This window comes from Akebia trifoliata, chromosome 12 (genome assembly GCF_017979445.1).
Source record: "Akebia trifoliata isolate Shusen 1 chromosome 12, ASM1797944v1, whole genome shotgun sequence".
Lineage (NCBI taxonomy): Eukaryota > Viridiplantae > Streptophyta > Magnoliopsida > Ranunculales > Lardizabalaceae > Akebia > Akebia trifoliata.
This window is the reverse complement of record NC_141386.1, coordinates 21,264,627-21,279,538: the sequence shown is the minus strand read 5'-3', so window position 1 is coordinate 21,279,538 and position 14,912 is coordinate 21,264,627. Positions and strand designations below refer to the sequence as shown.

At 30.2% G+C, this 14,912-nt stretch overlaps 1 protein-coding gene across 2 annotated transcripts; it reads left to right on the top strand.

The window, feature by feature from the left end:
• The first annotated feature begins 2,952 nt into the window (after nucleotides 1-2,952).
• Nucleotides 2,953-13,697, top strand: LOC147389057 (RHOMBOID-like protein 1). 2 transcript variants are annotated; one of them, XM_086419598.1, is made up of 6 exons: nucleotides 2,953-3,260; nucleotides 11,701-11,864; nucleotides 11,983-12,146; nucleotides 12,390-12,649; nucleotides 12,766-12,893; nucleotides 13,379-13,696. In XM_086419598.1, exons 1-5 carry the CDS (start codon nucleotides 2,983-2,985, stop codon nucleotides 12,806-12,808), a joined length of 909 nt encoding a protein of 302 aa, XP_086275724.1. In that variant the 5' UTR covers nucleotides 2,953-2,982; the 3' UTR covers nucleotides 12,809-12,893; nucleotides 13,379-13,696. The 2 variants fall into 2 exon arrangements, with proteins under 2 accessions (XP_086275724.1, XP_086275723.1); XM_086419597.1 differs by lacking the exon at nucleotides 2,953-3,260 and adding an exon at nucleotides 9,428-9,720 and having other exon boundaries at nucleotides 13,379-13,697.
• The last annotated feature ends 1,215 nt before the right edge of the window (nucleotides 13,698-14,912 follow it).

Below are 14,912 nucleotides of genomic sequence, written 5' to 3'. Positions count from 1 at the left end.
AGGTAAATTAAATATTTGATTTAATTAAAAAAAATTTCAGTTGATCTTTTTATAGTTATAATTATTTTTTAATATATTTATCTTCATTTAAACCTCATATAATTAATTTATTAATTTTCTTTTTATAACATTTTTTAATTGATAAAATAAGTTTTTTAATCCTATTAGTTTAGTTTTTTTTCGTTGTTGTTAGTATTTAATTTAATTACTCATATTATCTATTGAAAATGATATGTCGGCAAAATTTGATTACTAAAACTTAATTAGTAATTTTGGATCTTAATAAATGAGAAAATAAATTTTAAATAATTATATATATAAATATATATAATAATAATTATTATTATAATAAATATTAAAAATGCCTAATTTAGAATTTTGGTGTTAAACCTCAAATTGTATCAAGCCAACCCGGCTCACAACACAACTAATAGAGACTAAAGTGTGTAATCATTTGGCCATATGATGACTCCATAATTTAGGGATTTGCACCAAATGATCTTTCAATGATATCAGAAGAAGACTATAAGAGAGTATTTTGGATTAGGATAGAAACACTTAGTGTGTGTTTGGTAACACTTCTGAAATCTGAATGGAGGTGGTCCACCTTTAAAATTCAGACTTTAAAAGTTTTATTTCCGTTTGTTTTAGTTCAGATTTAAGAATCTAGAACTAAAATTCAGAAGTTTTGAACCAATGATAGAGAGATAAAGGACAAAACTTTTGAAAGCTGATTTTTTTTTTTAATTCTTAAAATACCCTCCTCAAAACCCTAATTTCTATCAATTATCCTTTCTGTATAAGAGCCTTAAAATCCTTATTTTGAACTTTTCTACCTCTCATTTCTTTTTTACCTTTCCTTCCTCTACAACTGTGTTGTCAAAGTCTCTCCCATTTCTTTAATTTCGTAATTAAAAATCCTATATTTTTCAACTAGAAAATAAATGATTATTTATTGTTTGAGTATTATCTTGTTGGATATAATTTCTCAAGTATGAATTCAAATTAAAAACAATACTTTTTGAGTGTTTTATGTGTTACAAATCGAAATTAAATGTGTAGATGGTTTTATTATGCATAACATGTTATGTTTTTTGATTAACAATTTATTAGAATTATAAAAGGGTATTATTGTCAAAATAATCATTATGTTTTAAAATTCTATTTGTAATTAGAAGTTTTTAAAAATGATAAACAAACAACTTTTCCAGAATAAGATTTCACATTTTAGAAAACAAACTTCAGACTTCAGAAGTGTTACCAAACATACCCTAAGAACATGAAAGCGGCTTCTTAGGCTCCCTTCACTTAGAGCTTGTCTTGATCGTTTTTCTTGCTTACGTATGGACAATTCCTCAATATCTTTTTTCATTCACAACAAAATATTTTCTTTGTATATTGGTAAAAAAATCATATTTTTTTTGGAAAGATGTATTATTTCATCAATCGAGTCATAGGTATCTAACATATTCATACCTAACAAGTTTTCATAAAGTGATGACAAAATACATAACTTGCACAAATCATCCCATTTACTAATTTGATCCGATCTATTCTCTAGTAGAGCTATTTTCTCTATCACAATTCAAATCGTCAAAAGATGTCGAAATCGAAATCGTAGATCATCATCCAAAATTTGAGTCACACATAAGGACATAAATTAACATCAAAATCAGGATAATATATCAAAACATTGATTGACTTCAAATCTAAATGATATATCGACATTCCAACATGTTTTATAGCTAGTAAAACAGTGATTTAATTACACATTAAAACATTCAAAAACAAATTCGAACTTTCAATCATAATCCATAATCAAACTAAAATCATAAAAGCTAAAATTATTTATGATGTCAAATAATAAAGTTGAAATAACTGAGTCCAAAAATTATGAAAAATCACTTGGATCAGAAATTTAAAATCAATGTTTTATCTCTCACTTTCCACACTCTTGCGTATGTTAAACAATGTACTCACTTGACACTTCGAAACCAAATACCACCCTTTAATACCTTACTAATTTTTCACTACCTAAAATCAAAATAAATTAGTACCAATACTCACAAAGCTTCGACAAATATTCAACTACCTCCACTAATTATGTATCTCTCAAACTTAATATCTCATTTGAAGATGTTAATCTAGGATTTAGTTTGTAATATTTTGGATCTTCCAACGAGATTAGATATGAGTAATATTTATTTTTGAGAAAAAAAAAATAACATTATTAACAAACACGAGATGAGAGATTAGACGAAATTCATAATGAAATTGTATTCCAAATAAACCACGACGGACTCAAGATTCTAGCAAGATTAAGAATGCCTCCATAATAAGAGTGGATAGTTATGATACTAACTAGATCCATTGATAACAAGAGAAAATTTTGGAGAAGAAATACATTCCATTGTAGTCCTATCTAAGTTGGTCATAAGCTTTTTCCGGATCGATTTGAGTACAAAATGATTGATTTTAAATGAATAGTTTCGACCAATTTATGAGCTAAGGGGATGTTATTAGAGAAATGCTTACCTCTAATAAAAACAAGACTATTTTTAAAAAATTTAAGCTAATCAGCCAAGCTAGGGATCAAGGTTTCTTTAACTAATTTTAAAATAAAATAATTTAAACATTAATTTTCTCTAAATAAAAATATGATTTTAAAAATGAAAAATTTTAATTCACTATATTTATATTTCGTAAGATAAGAAAAGAAAAGAAAAGAATTATAATTTTAAACAAATATTAGTAAAAAATAATATCTGAGGACAATTTAGTAAATTCAACATTTCTATTTAAGGGGAATAAAAACCAACTTTCTTATGAGCAACGCTTGACTCGTTCTTAAGGTAATTTCTGTGGTGTGAAAATCCCAATGCCTACATATCATCTCCATCTACATCTCCATCTCAACCGGTGCATGGTAGTAGTTGTGATCGCATGCCCAGAGGGTAGGCGTAGTGCGCACTACTCATTGCGATGGGGATATGTCATCCTTCCTCCTTTATTACAAACATCGAATCTGATACCTATATGCCATCTTCTCGAAACCCTTCTTACACGTGTATACCACCACACGAGGCATGGTTCCCTTGGCTCGTCCCATTGATCTTCATCATCGACATTGCAGCCTTTTCTTACACCATGTATGCTAACGATTGTCCTTCTACCAATGATGATTGTATCTTACCTTTTCTTCGTAAATTCTCTTTCCAACCCCTCTCTGAGAATCCTCTCTTGGGCCCTTCCACAATCACGTGAGTCTCTCTTGATCTTTATAGATGGAATTTCACTTTCTTCTATTATTTATTTATATTTTCAATTAATCATCCACAAGTATATTCTACTAAAATGGATATTTTTTTTGTCATTTTTATTTTCTTGTTAATGTTGAAAACCTACCTAAAATAAAATTCAACAAGGATGATTAATTGCATTTTAGCTAAAATTTTAAAGTAAATTACAACCTTTTTATTTAGATAAAATTCAAGTTGAAGTACAGATTGCAACTGGGTAAGGATTTTATAATATAAATATATATATATATATATATATATATATATATATATATATATATATATATATATAGGGTCAAGTTCAAAGGACAACCATTTCTACACACATATAGACAACGTGTTTTGTCTTATATGGGCAGAAATGTTTGGAATGGACTGATTTTTTGTGAGGATGATCTCTGTGATGAGGAGATCATCCTTGCCAAAAATCAGCTCATTATGAAACTTCTAGACCGTCCAATTTTTGTAAATCAATTTTGATGGGGTTACAAGTTTTGGAATGGGATGATTTTTTGCCAGGATGATCCCCTCATCACAGAGATCATCCTCACAAAAAATCAGTCCATTCCAAACATTTTTGCCCATATAAGACAAAACACGTTGTCTATATGTGTGTAGAAATGGTTGTCCTTTGAACCTGACCCATATATATATATATATATATATATATATATATATATATATATATATATATGGGACTAAATCAAATATAATTGATGGATTTGTGTATAGGGTAGTCCACCTGAAGTTTTGGTATTTTCTAATTTAAGTTTTTAGAAAGAAAAACTCTTATGGTCTATTTGATTAAATTGATAAATCAACGAATTAATTAATGATTTATCAAGTAATCGTGAAATATAATAATAATTTTACCCTTCAAACTTTTTTTTTTTACTTTTATCAATATTCCAATCTCAAGAAGAAGATAGGATTTTTGGGGAGGTTTAAGACCATGATTTTTTTGTAAGAAATCCCAAAACATCATTTATTTATTCTCTAAATTTTCTCTAATTTTTAATGAATTAATTGCATCGAAGCCCTACCAAATACATGATTAGCCAATCTGATCATTTGTTATTAGGAGACAAATGGGGAATGTTATCATTTTAAAAATATAAGAGGTCGTCTCAATTATATCTAAAATGTAGAGGGGTGTCTAAAATTGGAGGAGAAAGGGCAAGATCCTCAAGCAGGGGATGTTTTCATTTGTAGATTACATTGGATATCTCAAAATATTCACAAGTGTCTAAAATTGAGAGGGGACGACAAGGTGAAGGGTGCATGACATTAGTTTGGAAATAAGAGGATTTTTCGAATATTTACATAAACCAAGGGTATATTTTAATTACCCAAAAAGTTGAGGGGGAGGGGGAAGGGGCAACTCCTCACTTTCGCCCCCTTTGACTCTGTCATTGATTTTTATAAAGGTAGATTAAATATTTGAATTAATAAAAAATTATTTTAATTGATTTTAATTTCTCTTGTCATCGATGCTTTTTAATATATTTAAATTATACTCATTTAAAACTCGTATAATCAATTTTTTTGTGTTGATAACTTTTTCTTATTGATGAAAAAAGATTTTTTAAATTGTATTTTGTATTAGTATTTTAATTTAATTACTCATATTATTTATTGAAAATGATATGCTAGAAAATTTTAATAAACATGAAAACTTAATTAGTTAGTTTACATCTCAAGAAATGAGAAAATAAATTTTTTATTATATAGATAATTAATATTATTTTTATAATATATTAAATATTAAAAACACCTCATTTAGAATTTTTTTCTTGAAGTGATTTTTTTATTTTTTTTATTTTCTTACTTATCCATGAAATTCATTTATTTGAGTCTACAAATCTGTTATACTTCAAAAAATTTTGTGCAATTGGATGTTTCGAGATATCAAAAACTGTGGCTAGAATATTAATTTTTCACAAAATAATAAGGAAATTTTCTTAAAAAATAAAGAAATAAGAAGCAAATTTACCGTATAATGATAACGACTGAGATGTAAAACATCTCCTAAAGATTCTTCTTGGAAATTGATACCTAATAAATGAGTACAAAGACTTGTATCTCTATCAATCTAAGTGGTTTTATAAACGCCTTGTCTCCAACATCAAAGGACGTTAGAAAATTTGGACTCAGAGAGAAAATACGTTTCTTATTTTAGAAGTTAAACAAGATAATAAAATGAATAGTTAAGATGCTTCAGATTTGCAAACCCTAGATTAGTTTGTACGGTGGGATGACTTTCTTTTTGTTTATTTAAAGACAAGAGATTACAAATGGGGAAAGTGATTAGGTTTGGTTGAGGGTATTGGAAAGGGGGCAGAACTTTGGGGAGCTTTAAGAATGAGTAGGTCGAAAGGTTCCTATTGAAATATGAAATTACCTTTCCAATCCCACTCATTCCTAGGGTTTCCGTTGGTTCCTCTCTATCCTTTATATTCTCATCTTCTGTAAATGAATTAAGATTTTGAGGAAGAGACGATGATGAGAGTAGAAAAGAAGGTTGAGCTTTTGAGAGGTTTGGGTGTGGGTGTAAGGGAAAAATGAAAAGTCTTTCTCGTATTTCCTTTTTCCCAAATCACCCATGCCGAAAGTTTTCGATCATTTTCCATTTTTCTTTAATCATCAAATAAAAGTTTTTATTCGATCTTATGCGGTTCAAATTATTGATTTGATTGATGAGTATTTTTCTTTGATCAACCTTTCTCAACATGGTGACTGGATTGCCATTTTGTTCTTCTGTTTTAACCTATTATTAATTTTTATTCCAAAATATTTTGTATATATGAAAGGAATCACCATTAAACATCTATCATTATTTCTTTCATTAAAGTTTAGAAGAACCACCATCTTTAAGTCTCAGATACAAATCTTCATCTTCTCTCTCAAATCTATATGTATCTTTCATACATACTCTATCTTTCTTAATCAACAACTTAAAGAGATATCAAGATATTCAACTTGGTTTGGAGCATTGAGATGCAAAGAAGGCATTCTTATAAAGGTAAATTAAATGTTTGACTTAATTAAAAACAATTTCAATTGATCTTTTTATAGTCATCATTATTTTTTAATATATTTATCTTCATTTAAACCTCATATAATTAATTTATTAATTTTCTTTTTATAACATTTTTTAATTGATAAAATAAGTTTTTTAATCATATTTTGGATTTAGTTTATTATTGTTATTATTTTTTGTTAGTATTTAATTTAATTACTCATATTATCTATTGAAAATGACATGTCGACAAAATTTGATTACCAAAACTTAATTAGTAATTTTGGATCTAAATAAATGAGAAAATAATTTTTAAATAATTATATATAATAATAATAATAATAATAATAATAATAATAATAATAATAAATATTAAAAATGCCTAATTTAGAATTTTGGCCTTAGGCCTCAACTTGTATCAAGCCAACCCGGCTCACAACATAACTAATAGAGACTAAAGTGTGTAATCATTTGGCCACACGATGACTCTATAATTTAGGGATTTGCACCAAATAATCTTTCAATGATATTAGAAGAAGACTATAAGAGAGTACTTTGGATTAGGATAGAAACACAAAGTGTGTGTTTGGTAAAACTTCTGAAATCTGAATGGAGGTGGTCCACATTTAAAATTCAAACTTTAAAAGTTTTATTTCCGTTTGTTTTAGTTTAGATTTTAGAATCTAGAACTAAAATTCAGAAGTTTTGAACCAGTGATAGAAAGATAAAGGACAAAACTTCTGAAATCTGAATTTTTTTTTTAATTCTTAAAATACCCTCCTCAAAACTCTAATTTCTATTACTTATCCTTTCTTTATAAGAGCCTTAAAATCCTTATTTTGAACTTTTCTACCTCTCATTTCTTTTCTGCCTTTCCTTCCTCTGCAACTATGTTGTTAAAGTCTCTCCCATTTCTTTCGTTTCGTAATTAAAAATCATATATTTTTATACAAACCTTAAAATCCTATATTTTTCAACTGGAAAATAAATGATTATTTATTGTTTGAGTATTAACTTGTTGGATATAATTTCTCAAGTATGAATTCAAATTAAAAATAATAATTTTTGGGTGTTTGATGTGTTAGAAATCAAAATTAAATGTGTGGATGGTTTAATTATGCATAACATGTTATGTTTTTCGATTAACAATTTCTTAGAATTATAAAAAGGTATTATTGTCAAAATGATCATTATGTTTTAAAATTCTATTTATAATTAGAAGTTTTTAAAAATGATAAACAAACAATTTTTCTAGAATAAGATTTCACATTTTAGAAAACAAACTTCAGACTTCAGAAGTGTTACCAAACATACCCTAAGAGCATGAAAGCGGCTTCTTAGGCTTCCTTCACTTAGAGCTTGTCTTGACCGTTTCTCTTGCTTACGTATGGACAACTCCTCAATATCTTTTTCATTCACAACAAAATATTTTCTTTGTAAATTGGTAAAAAAATCATATTTTTTTTTGGAAAGATGTATTATTTCGTCAATCGAGTCACAGGTATCTAACATATTCATACCTAACAAGTTTTCATAAAGTGATGACAAAACGCATAACTTGCACAAATCTTCCCATTTACCAATTTGATCCGATCCATTCACTTGTAGAGCTATATTCTCTATCACAATTCAAATAGTCAAAAGATGCCGAAATCGAAATCGTAGATCATCGTCCAAAATTTGAGTCACACATAAGGACATAAATTAACATCAAAGTTAGGATAATATATCAAAACATTGATTGACTTCAAATCTAAATGATATATCGACATTCCAACATGTTTTATAGCTAATAAAACAGTGATTTAATTACTCATTGAAACATTCAAAAATAAATTCGAACTTTCAATCTAATCCATAATCAAACTAAAATCATAGAAGCCAAAATTATTTATGATGTCAAATAATAAAGCCAAAATAACTGAGTCCAAAAATTACGAAAAATTACTTACTTGGATCACAAATTTGTTATTAATGCTTTATCTCCCATTTTGCACACTCTTTCGTATGTCAAACAATGTGCTCATTTGACACTTTGAAATAAAATACCACCCTTTAATACCTTACTAATTTTTCACTACTTAAAATCAAAATAAATTAGTACCCATACTCACAAAGCTTCGACAAATATTCAACTACCACCACTAATTATGTATCTCTCAAACTTAATATCTCATTTGAAGATGTTAATCTAAGATTTAGTTTGTAATATTTTGGGTCTCCCAATGAGCTTAGATATGAGTAATATTTATTTTTAGGAAAAAAAAAAAAAACAACAACATCATCAATAAATACGAGATGAGAGATTAGAGGAAATTCATAATGAAATTGTATTCTAAATAAACCACGACGGACTCAAGTTTCTAGCAAGACTAAGAATGCCTCCATAATAAGAGTGGATAGATATGATACTAACTAGATCCATTGATAACAAGAGAAAATTTTGGAGAATAAATACATTCCATTAGCCACCGAACCCACACTCAACTTGAACAAGAATTTAATGAATGTAATCCTATCGAAGTTGGTCATAAGCTTTTTCCGGATCGATTTGAACACAAAATGATTGATTTTAAATGAATAGTTTCGACCAATTTATGAGCTAAGGGGATGTTATTAGAGATATGCTTACCTCTAATAAAAACAGGATTATTTAAAAAAAAATTTGAGCTAGTCAGCCAAGCTATGGATCAACTACTGAGAGTTTCTTTAACTAATTTTAAAATAAAATAATTTAAACATTAATTTTCTCTAAATAAAAATATGATTTTGAAAATGAAATCTTCTAATTCACTATATTTATATTTCGTAAGATAAGAAAAGAAAAAAAAAAGAAAAGAATTATAATTTTAAATAAATATTAGTAAAAAATAATATCTAAGGACAATTTAGTAAATTCAACATTTCTATTTAAGGGGAATAAAAACCAACTTTCTTATGAGCAACGCTTGACTCGCTCTTAAGGTAATTTCTGTGGCGCAAAAATCCCAATGTCTACACATCATCTCGATCTCGATCTCCATCTCCATCTCGATCTCGATCTCCCTCTCCATCTCAACCGGTGCATGGTAGCAGCCGTGATCGCCTACCCAGAGTGTAGGCGTAGTGCGCACTACTCATTGCGATGGGAATAGGTCATCCTTCCTCCGCTATTACAGACATTGAATCTGATACCTATATGCCATCTTCTCAAAATCATTCTCACACGTGTATACCACCACACGAGTCATGGTTCCCTTGGCTCGTCCCATTGATCTTCATCATCAACATTGTAGCATTTTCTTACACCATGTATGCTAACGATTGTCCTTCTACCAATGATGATTGTATCTTATCTTTTCTTGACAAATTCTCTTTCCAACCCCTCTCTGAGAATCCTCTCTTGGGCCCTTCTACAACCACGTGAGTCTCTCTCGATCTTCATAGATGGAATTTCACTTTCTTCTGTTATTTATTTATATTTTCAATTAATCATCTACAAGTATATTCTACTAAAATGGGTATTTTTTTTTTATCATTTTTATTTTCTTGTTAATGTTGAAAACTTACCTAAAATAAAATTCAATAAGGAAGATTAATTGCATTTTAGCTGAAATTTTGAAGTAAACTACAACCTTTTTATTTAGATAAAATTCAAGTTGAATTACAGATTGCAACTGGGTAAGGATTTTATAATATATAAAAATAAAAAAAAAAGAATTGGGACTAAATCAAATGTAATTGATGGATTTGTGTATAGGGTAGTCCACCTGAAGTTTTGGTATTTTCTAATTTAAGTTGAGTATTTTCTTCCATATACATCTTGTAACGCTTAGTTACTTTTTGTATGAATTGAGCCAAGTGGACTGCGGCTGGTGCACTTTCGGCTCCTCTCTAGCCTCATATGGCGTTATTTGGAGGCTCGTTAGTGCATTGTTTTCCTATTTAATGATTATAAGTGGTACAAGAACCACGTAAAAGGAATTGCTTCTTCTCAAGAGAGAAGCTATTTCTCTTATACTTCTCAGACCAATTTGCATCGTTTGTTAATGTTTTGGTGGACCGTTCTTGCATCCGCAGCTAGGGATTTCTGTTGTAGGTTTTATTGTACTGAAAAATGAATTGGGTCTATAGTAAGATGGAAGCTGATTCTCAGTCGCCTCGCTATACTCCTTAACCATCTTTTATTTATTTTTTTCTCTGTTTGTTCTGGACGGGGGGATATCACTTTCCCGTGTCCGTGCTGTTTCAAGGATTGAATAAAATTAGGTGGTGATAGAGATGAAAGCAGCAAACAGATGGGTGTTATAAAAGATGAAATGTGAGATGTACAACAAAGAAAAATGATCTTTTTCATTTTAAGGTTTTATTTCATAATTTAAGGAGTGATAAAGGGGGAGTCTGTTAACTAGTAAGAAAAATTCCACACACTTGAATTCGCTTGAATTCATTGGTTGTCCCGGGTTTGTGTTTTTGGTTGATTGGTGGGCTTTTTGTTTTGTATTTTTCAGTTCAGAGTCCTATTGTGTGTATATGGTTGCGTTCCTCATTAGATATCTACCCTTGATGGATAGTGACGAAATAAAATTGGTTGATGCATTAAAAGACGGATTGTCTAATATAATGGTGAGACCTAAAGTTCAAACAATATTTAAGTAAACCTTACCTATCTCCAAACATTGGTTCACACCAGAGACTGCTCTGCTAATGTTGTTTGGATCTTCTTTTGTTGTTATAATTTTTTTCTAATTGAGAAAGGACTAGCTTAAAATTCTCATATGGGAACTCCAATGAACATGTTGTTAAATGTTTTACTTCTCCTTTTTGTATTAATAAGTAAAAGTTGACAATTGTAAATTTAGAATTCTTCTCCATTTTCATCATTGTAATAGCCAAAGAAAAAGTAAAATGAGTTAAACACAACCCAGCTAATGTGATCAATTAACCCAATCCAAATAAACTTTTTAGTTAGATCAGTGCTTTTCTTGGTCCTTAACTTTTATTAGTCATTCATTAAAACTTGGGTTACAAAGACAAGAGAAGCATGTTCAATATGAGGCCATCCTTAAGCCATAACATAACCATTTTTTTTTCCTATCGTGGGTATCCACCCTTCGGGTAAGACTAATCCCACAGTCACAAGCACTGCATCCTCGGAAAGTACTACATGCAATTGGTTGAGTCGAGGGTCAACTGGACACTGGAGGGTGGACCCAAGGAATTCATTGCTTCGTGAGGTTTCAAACGCTTGACCTACCCTTCTTGGGGAGCTTATCAAGGCTTGGCTTGCCACTAGGCAAACAACCCCTTGGGGTTAGCCATAACATAACTGTATTTTCTTCAGTTCTCTTCTTAAACAACAATATATTGTAGTTATTTCCAGCTACTATATAAGTTTTGCAGGCTTGAAAAAATGGGAGCTCTTGAGTGGAAACTAGTGGTGAAGGAAGGTGAAGGATGGCGTCTTATCAGTTGTATGTGGCTTCATGCAGGAGTCATCCATTTGCTTGCTAATATGATGAGCCTTTTATTTATAGGCATCCGCCTTGAACAAGAATTTGGATTTTGTAAGAACTAAATATCCAGATACAAGACTCACTATTTCATCATCATTATTATCAAAGCCTTAGCCCAAAAGATTATTTACTTGAATTCTAATGATTTTGTTACTGTTTGACTGTTCAGTGAGAATAGGACTTTTATTTATCCTTTCGGGCTTTGGTGGGAGCTTGTTATCTTCTATTAATCTAAGGTCAACAATATCAGTTGGTGCATCGGGTGCACTTTTTGGACTGTTAGGAGCCATGCTTTCTGAGCTCATCACGAATTGGACTATTTATGCAAATAAGGTGTGTTTTAATTTCATCTTTTCTAGAGAAGTCATAATTTTTAGGGAAAAAATTCTCGCTCAGTTTTCTCAAGTTTTTGTATGGGTGGGTTGCACTCCCAGTCACAACATCACTTTAGTTTGAGTTCATGACTCATCGAGCTGGCTCACCATGGTCAAGTTTAGCACAAACAATGTTATAGACTATTGCAACCATACAAATTTAAATTGGTCTGATAAAAAAAATGTTTTTTGTCCCATTTAGTTTGCAGCGCTTTTGACTCTCGTTTTTGTAATTGCCCTCAACTTGGCTGTTGGTTTTCTCCCTCACGTGGACAATTCTGCCCATATCGGAGGATTCCTTTCAGGGTTTTTTCTCGGTTTTATTCTTCTAATTCGTCCTCAATTTGGTTGGCTAAGCCGCGATTACATTCCCCATGGATACGACATGAAACTTGTGAAACCAAAGCACAAATGCTATCAATATCTGTTGTGGGTCATGGCTTTTGTCATCTTGACCATTGGGTAAATCATCAAACATCCTTCATCCTCTTTATATTTTCTGATTGAACCAGAAATTTAGTCTTGTCGGATTCTTGATTTTGTTTCTATAAGGCACCATAATCATTTTGTCTCTACAGATATGCAGGTGGCTTGGCTAAGTTATTCAATAACACCAACTGAAACACTGATGTAATGCTCTTCCATGCCACCCTCTGCAATTGCTGCAGCTTTATGAATTCTTCTACCTATTTCTTAGGAGTTGCAGGTGATTACTTTTTGAGTATTTTAGAAATACTCCTCTGTTTACCCCCTTGTAAAATGCAAGATTAGATTAGGTTTACCCACCCTCCTTAACTGTAAGTCAAGGTTGATTTAATAGTGGTGATAATACCTTTATGAATCCTTCTCCTTATCTCTTAGGAGTTGCATGTAGTTATTTTTTGAGTATTTTAGAAATACCCCTGTTAAATTAATGATATTAGTTGTACACCCGTTACCTGTAAGTCAAGGTTGCCTTTTCTGGATGATTTAATAGTCGAATTTTGATTTATTAATTTAGGTTTTTGAAGAGCATTTTGAAAAAAAATCAAAATTGTATCATTAATGCAACCTTGAGTTACGGTCAAGGGTGGTAAACCCACCAATTTAAGGGGTGGTATTTCTAAAATACCCCTATTTTTTTTTAATCTCCTTCTACCAACAGTACTTTGACTTGAATTTCTTTGCATATTCTCTATCTGTTTGTGTCAGAAAGGGAGAGACCACCGAAAATCTGGAATATGGAAGGTGTTGCGATGATCAGAAGATGTTTTGGCAGTTGTCTCTACGAATAGAAATCCATCCAGCTCATGGAAATAGTTATAGTTGGGAATTCTTTGAATGATTCCATTCCATTCTTTAGTGCAACTAAAGAAGTATCTGAGATAGAAATTGAATCATATATAAGTATCATATATTCCTCATTTTTATATAATAGTGATGTTTGTAGACTAAATCACAACTTGAACCTGCAACGACTATATTTTTACCTTATTCCCTTTCAATGGAGAGATGGGTTCTTGTTTCACTCAAATTAACAGTTCTTACGATGTTTGACACATCAGATACTCATATAGGTGTGTACATATATATCCTTTGTTTTCCGTGATCATATAGTATTTTGGGTTTCATGCAAGGCCATCCCAAAAGGATGGGCATTTCCTTAACTATATAGTAAAACCATGTTTCCCAAATCAGTCCAACAGAACCCATGTAAAAGGGGTCCAAGAAATATTGATGTTTGATGTTCAAAATGGCCCGGGGCATTTTAATTGGCTGAGACCACCAAGTAAAGAAATTGCTCAGAATGATACCAAATTTATCTTCATGAATTCCCCTGAGAAAGGGCTCTTGCATATTTTATTGTTTGATCTAGGGGTGGCAATGGGTCGGGTTGGGTCGTCTTTGTGTCGTGTTGAGGTAAGAGTATTATGAAAATTTACCAAACTCAAACCCAACCCATTTAATAATCGGGTCAAAAACTTAAACCCAAACTGAACCCATTTATAAATAGGTATACCTAAACCAACCCATATATAACTTGTTTAATAAAATTCTAATCTTTTTTGGAAAAAATAAGTTATATTTCCACCACCAAAAATAAAATACCATAACTAAAAATAAAATCATACAATTATAAATTAAGTTCAATGGTAAAAATAACTTTCTTTTGATTTTTTTTTCACTCAATATAATTTTGTCCATTACAACCATGTGGCATCACGTCATGTTTTTGGATGCCATAAGGTGATGTGGTAAAAACACTTCCCTTACTAACTTAGCAAGGAAAGTGTTTTATTATTATTATTATCATTATTATATATTTTGCACTAAGCAAAGTGTATTTCATTATCACATAGACGAACGAGCCTTACTTAATAAGGGTCGATTTGTCGACATAGATCACCATATTAGGAATCAAACACTACATTCCTTTGGATGTCAATGAAAAAACATATTAAAAAAAATATAAATATAAATAAATAACTGAGTAAGTAAAGTATTTTTTCTTTCCCAAACAAAAAATTCAACCATTAATTATTTGAAAAATATCTTAAAACACCACTTATATTTTATAGAATTAAAAAAAAAAATTATATTATGAAAAAGTTCTAGGAAATTCTTGTAAAAATGGGGTAACTTAAAAAATTCTTCAATAATTGTTGATATATTTAAAATTACACGTTAATGATATAAAAACTAAACATGTCTGTAGACATGGGATTTTCGAGACCAAAGATTTCTA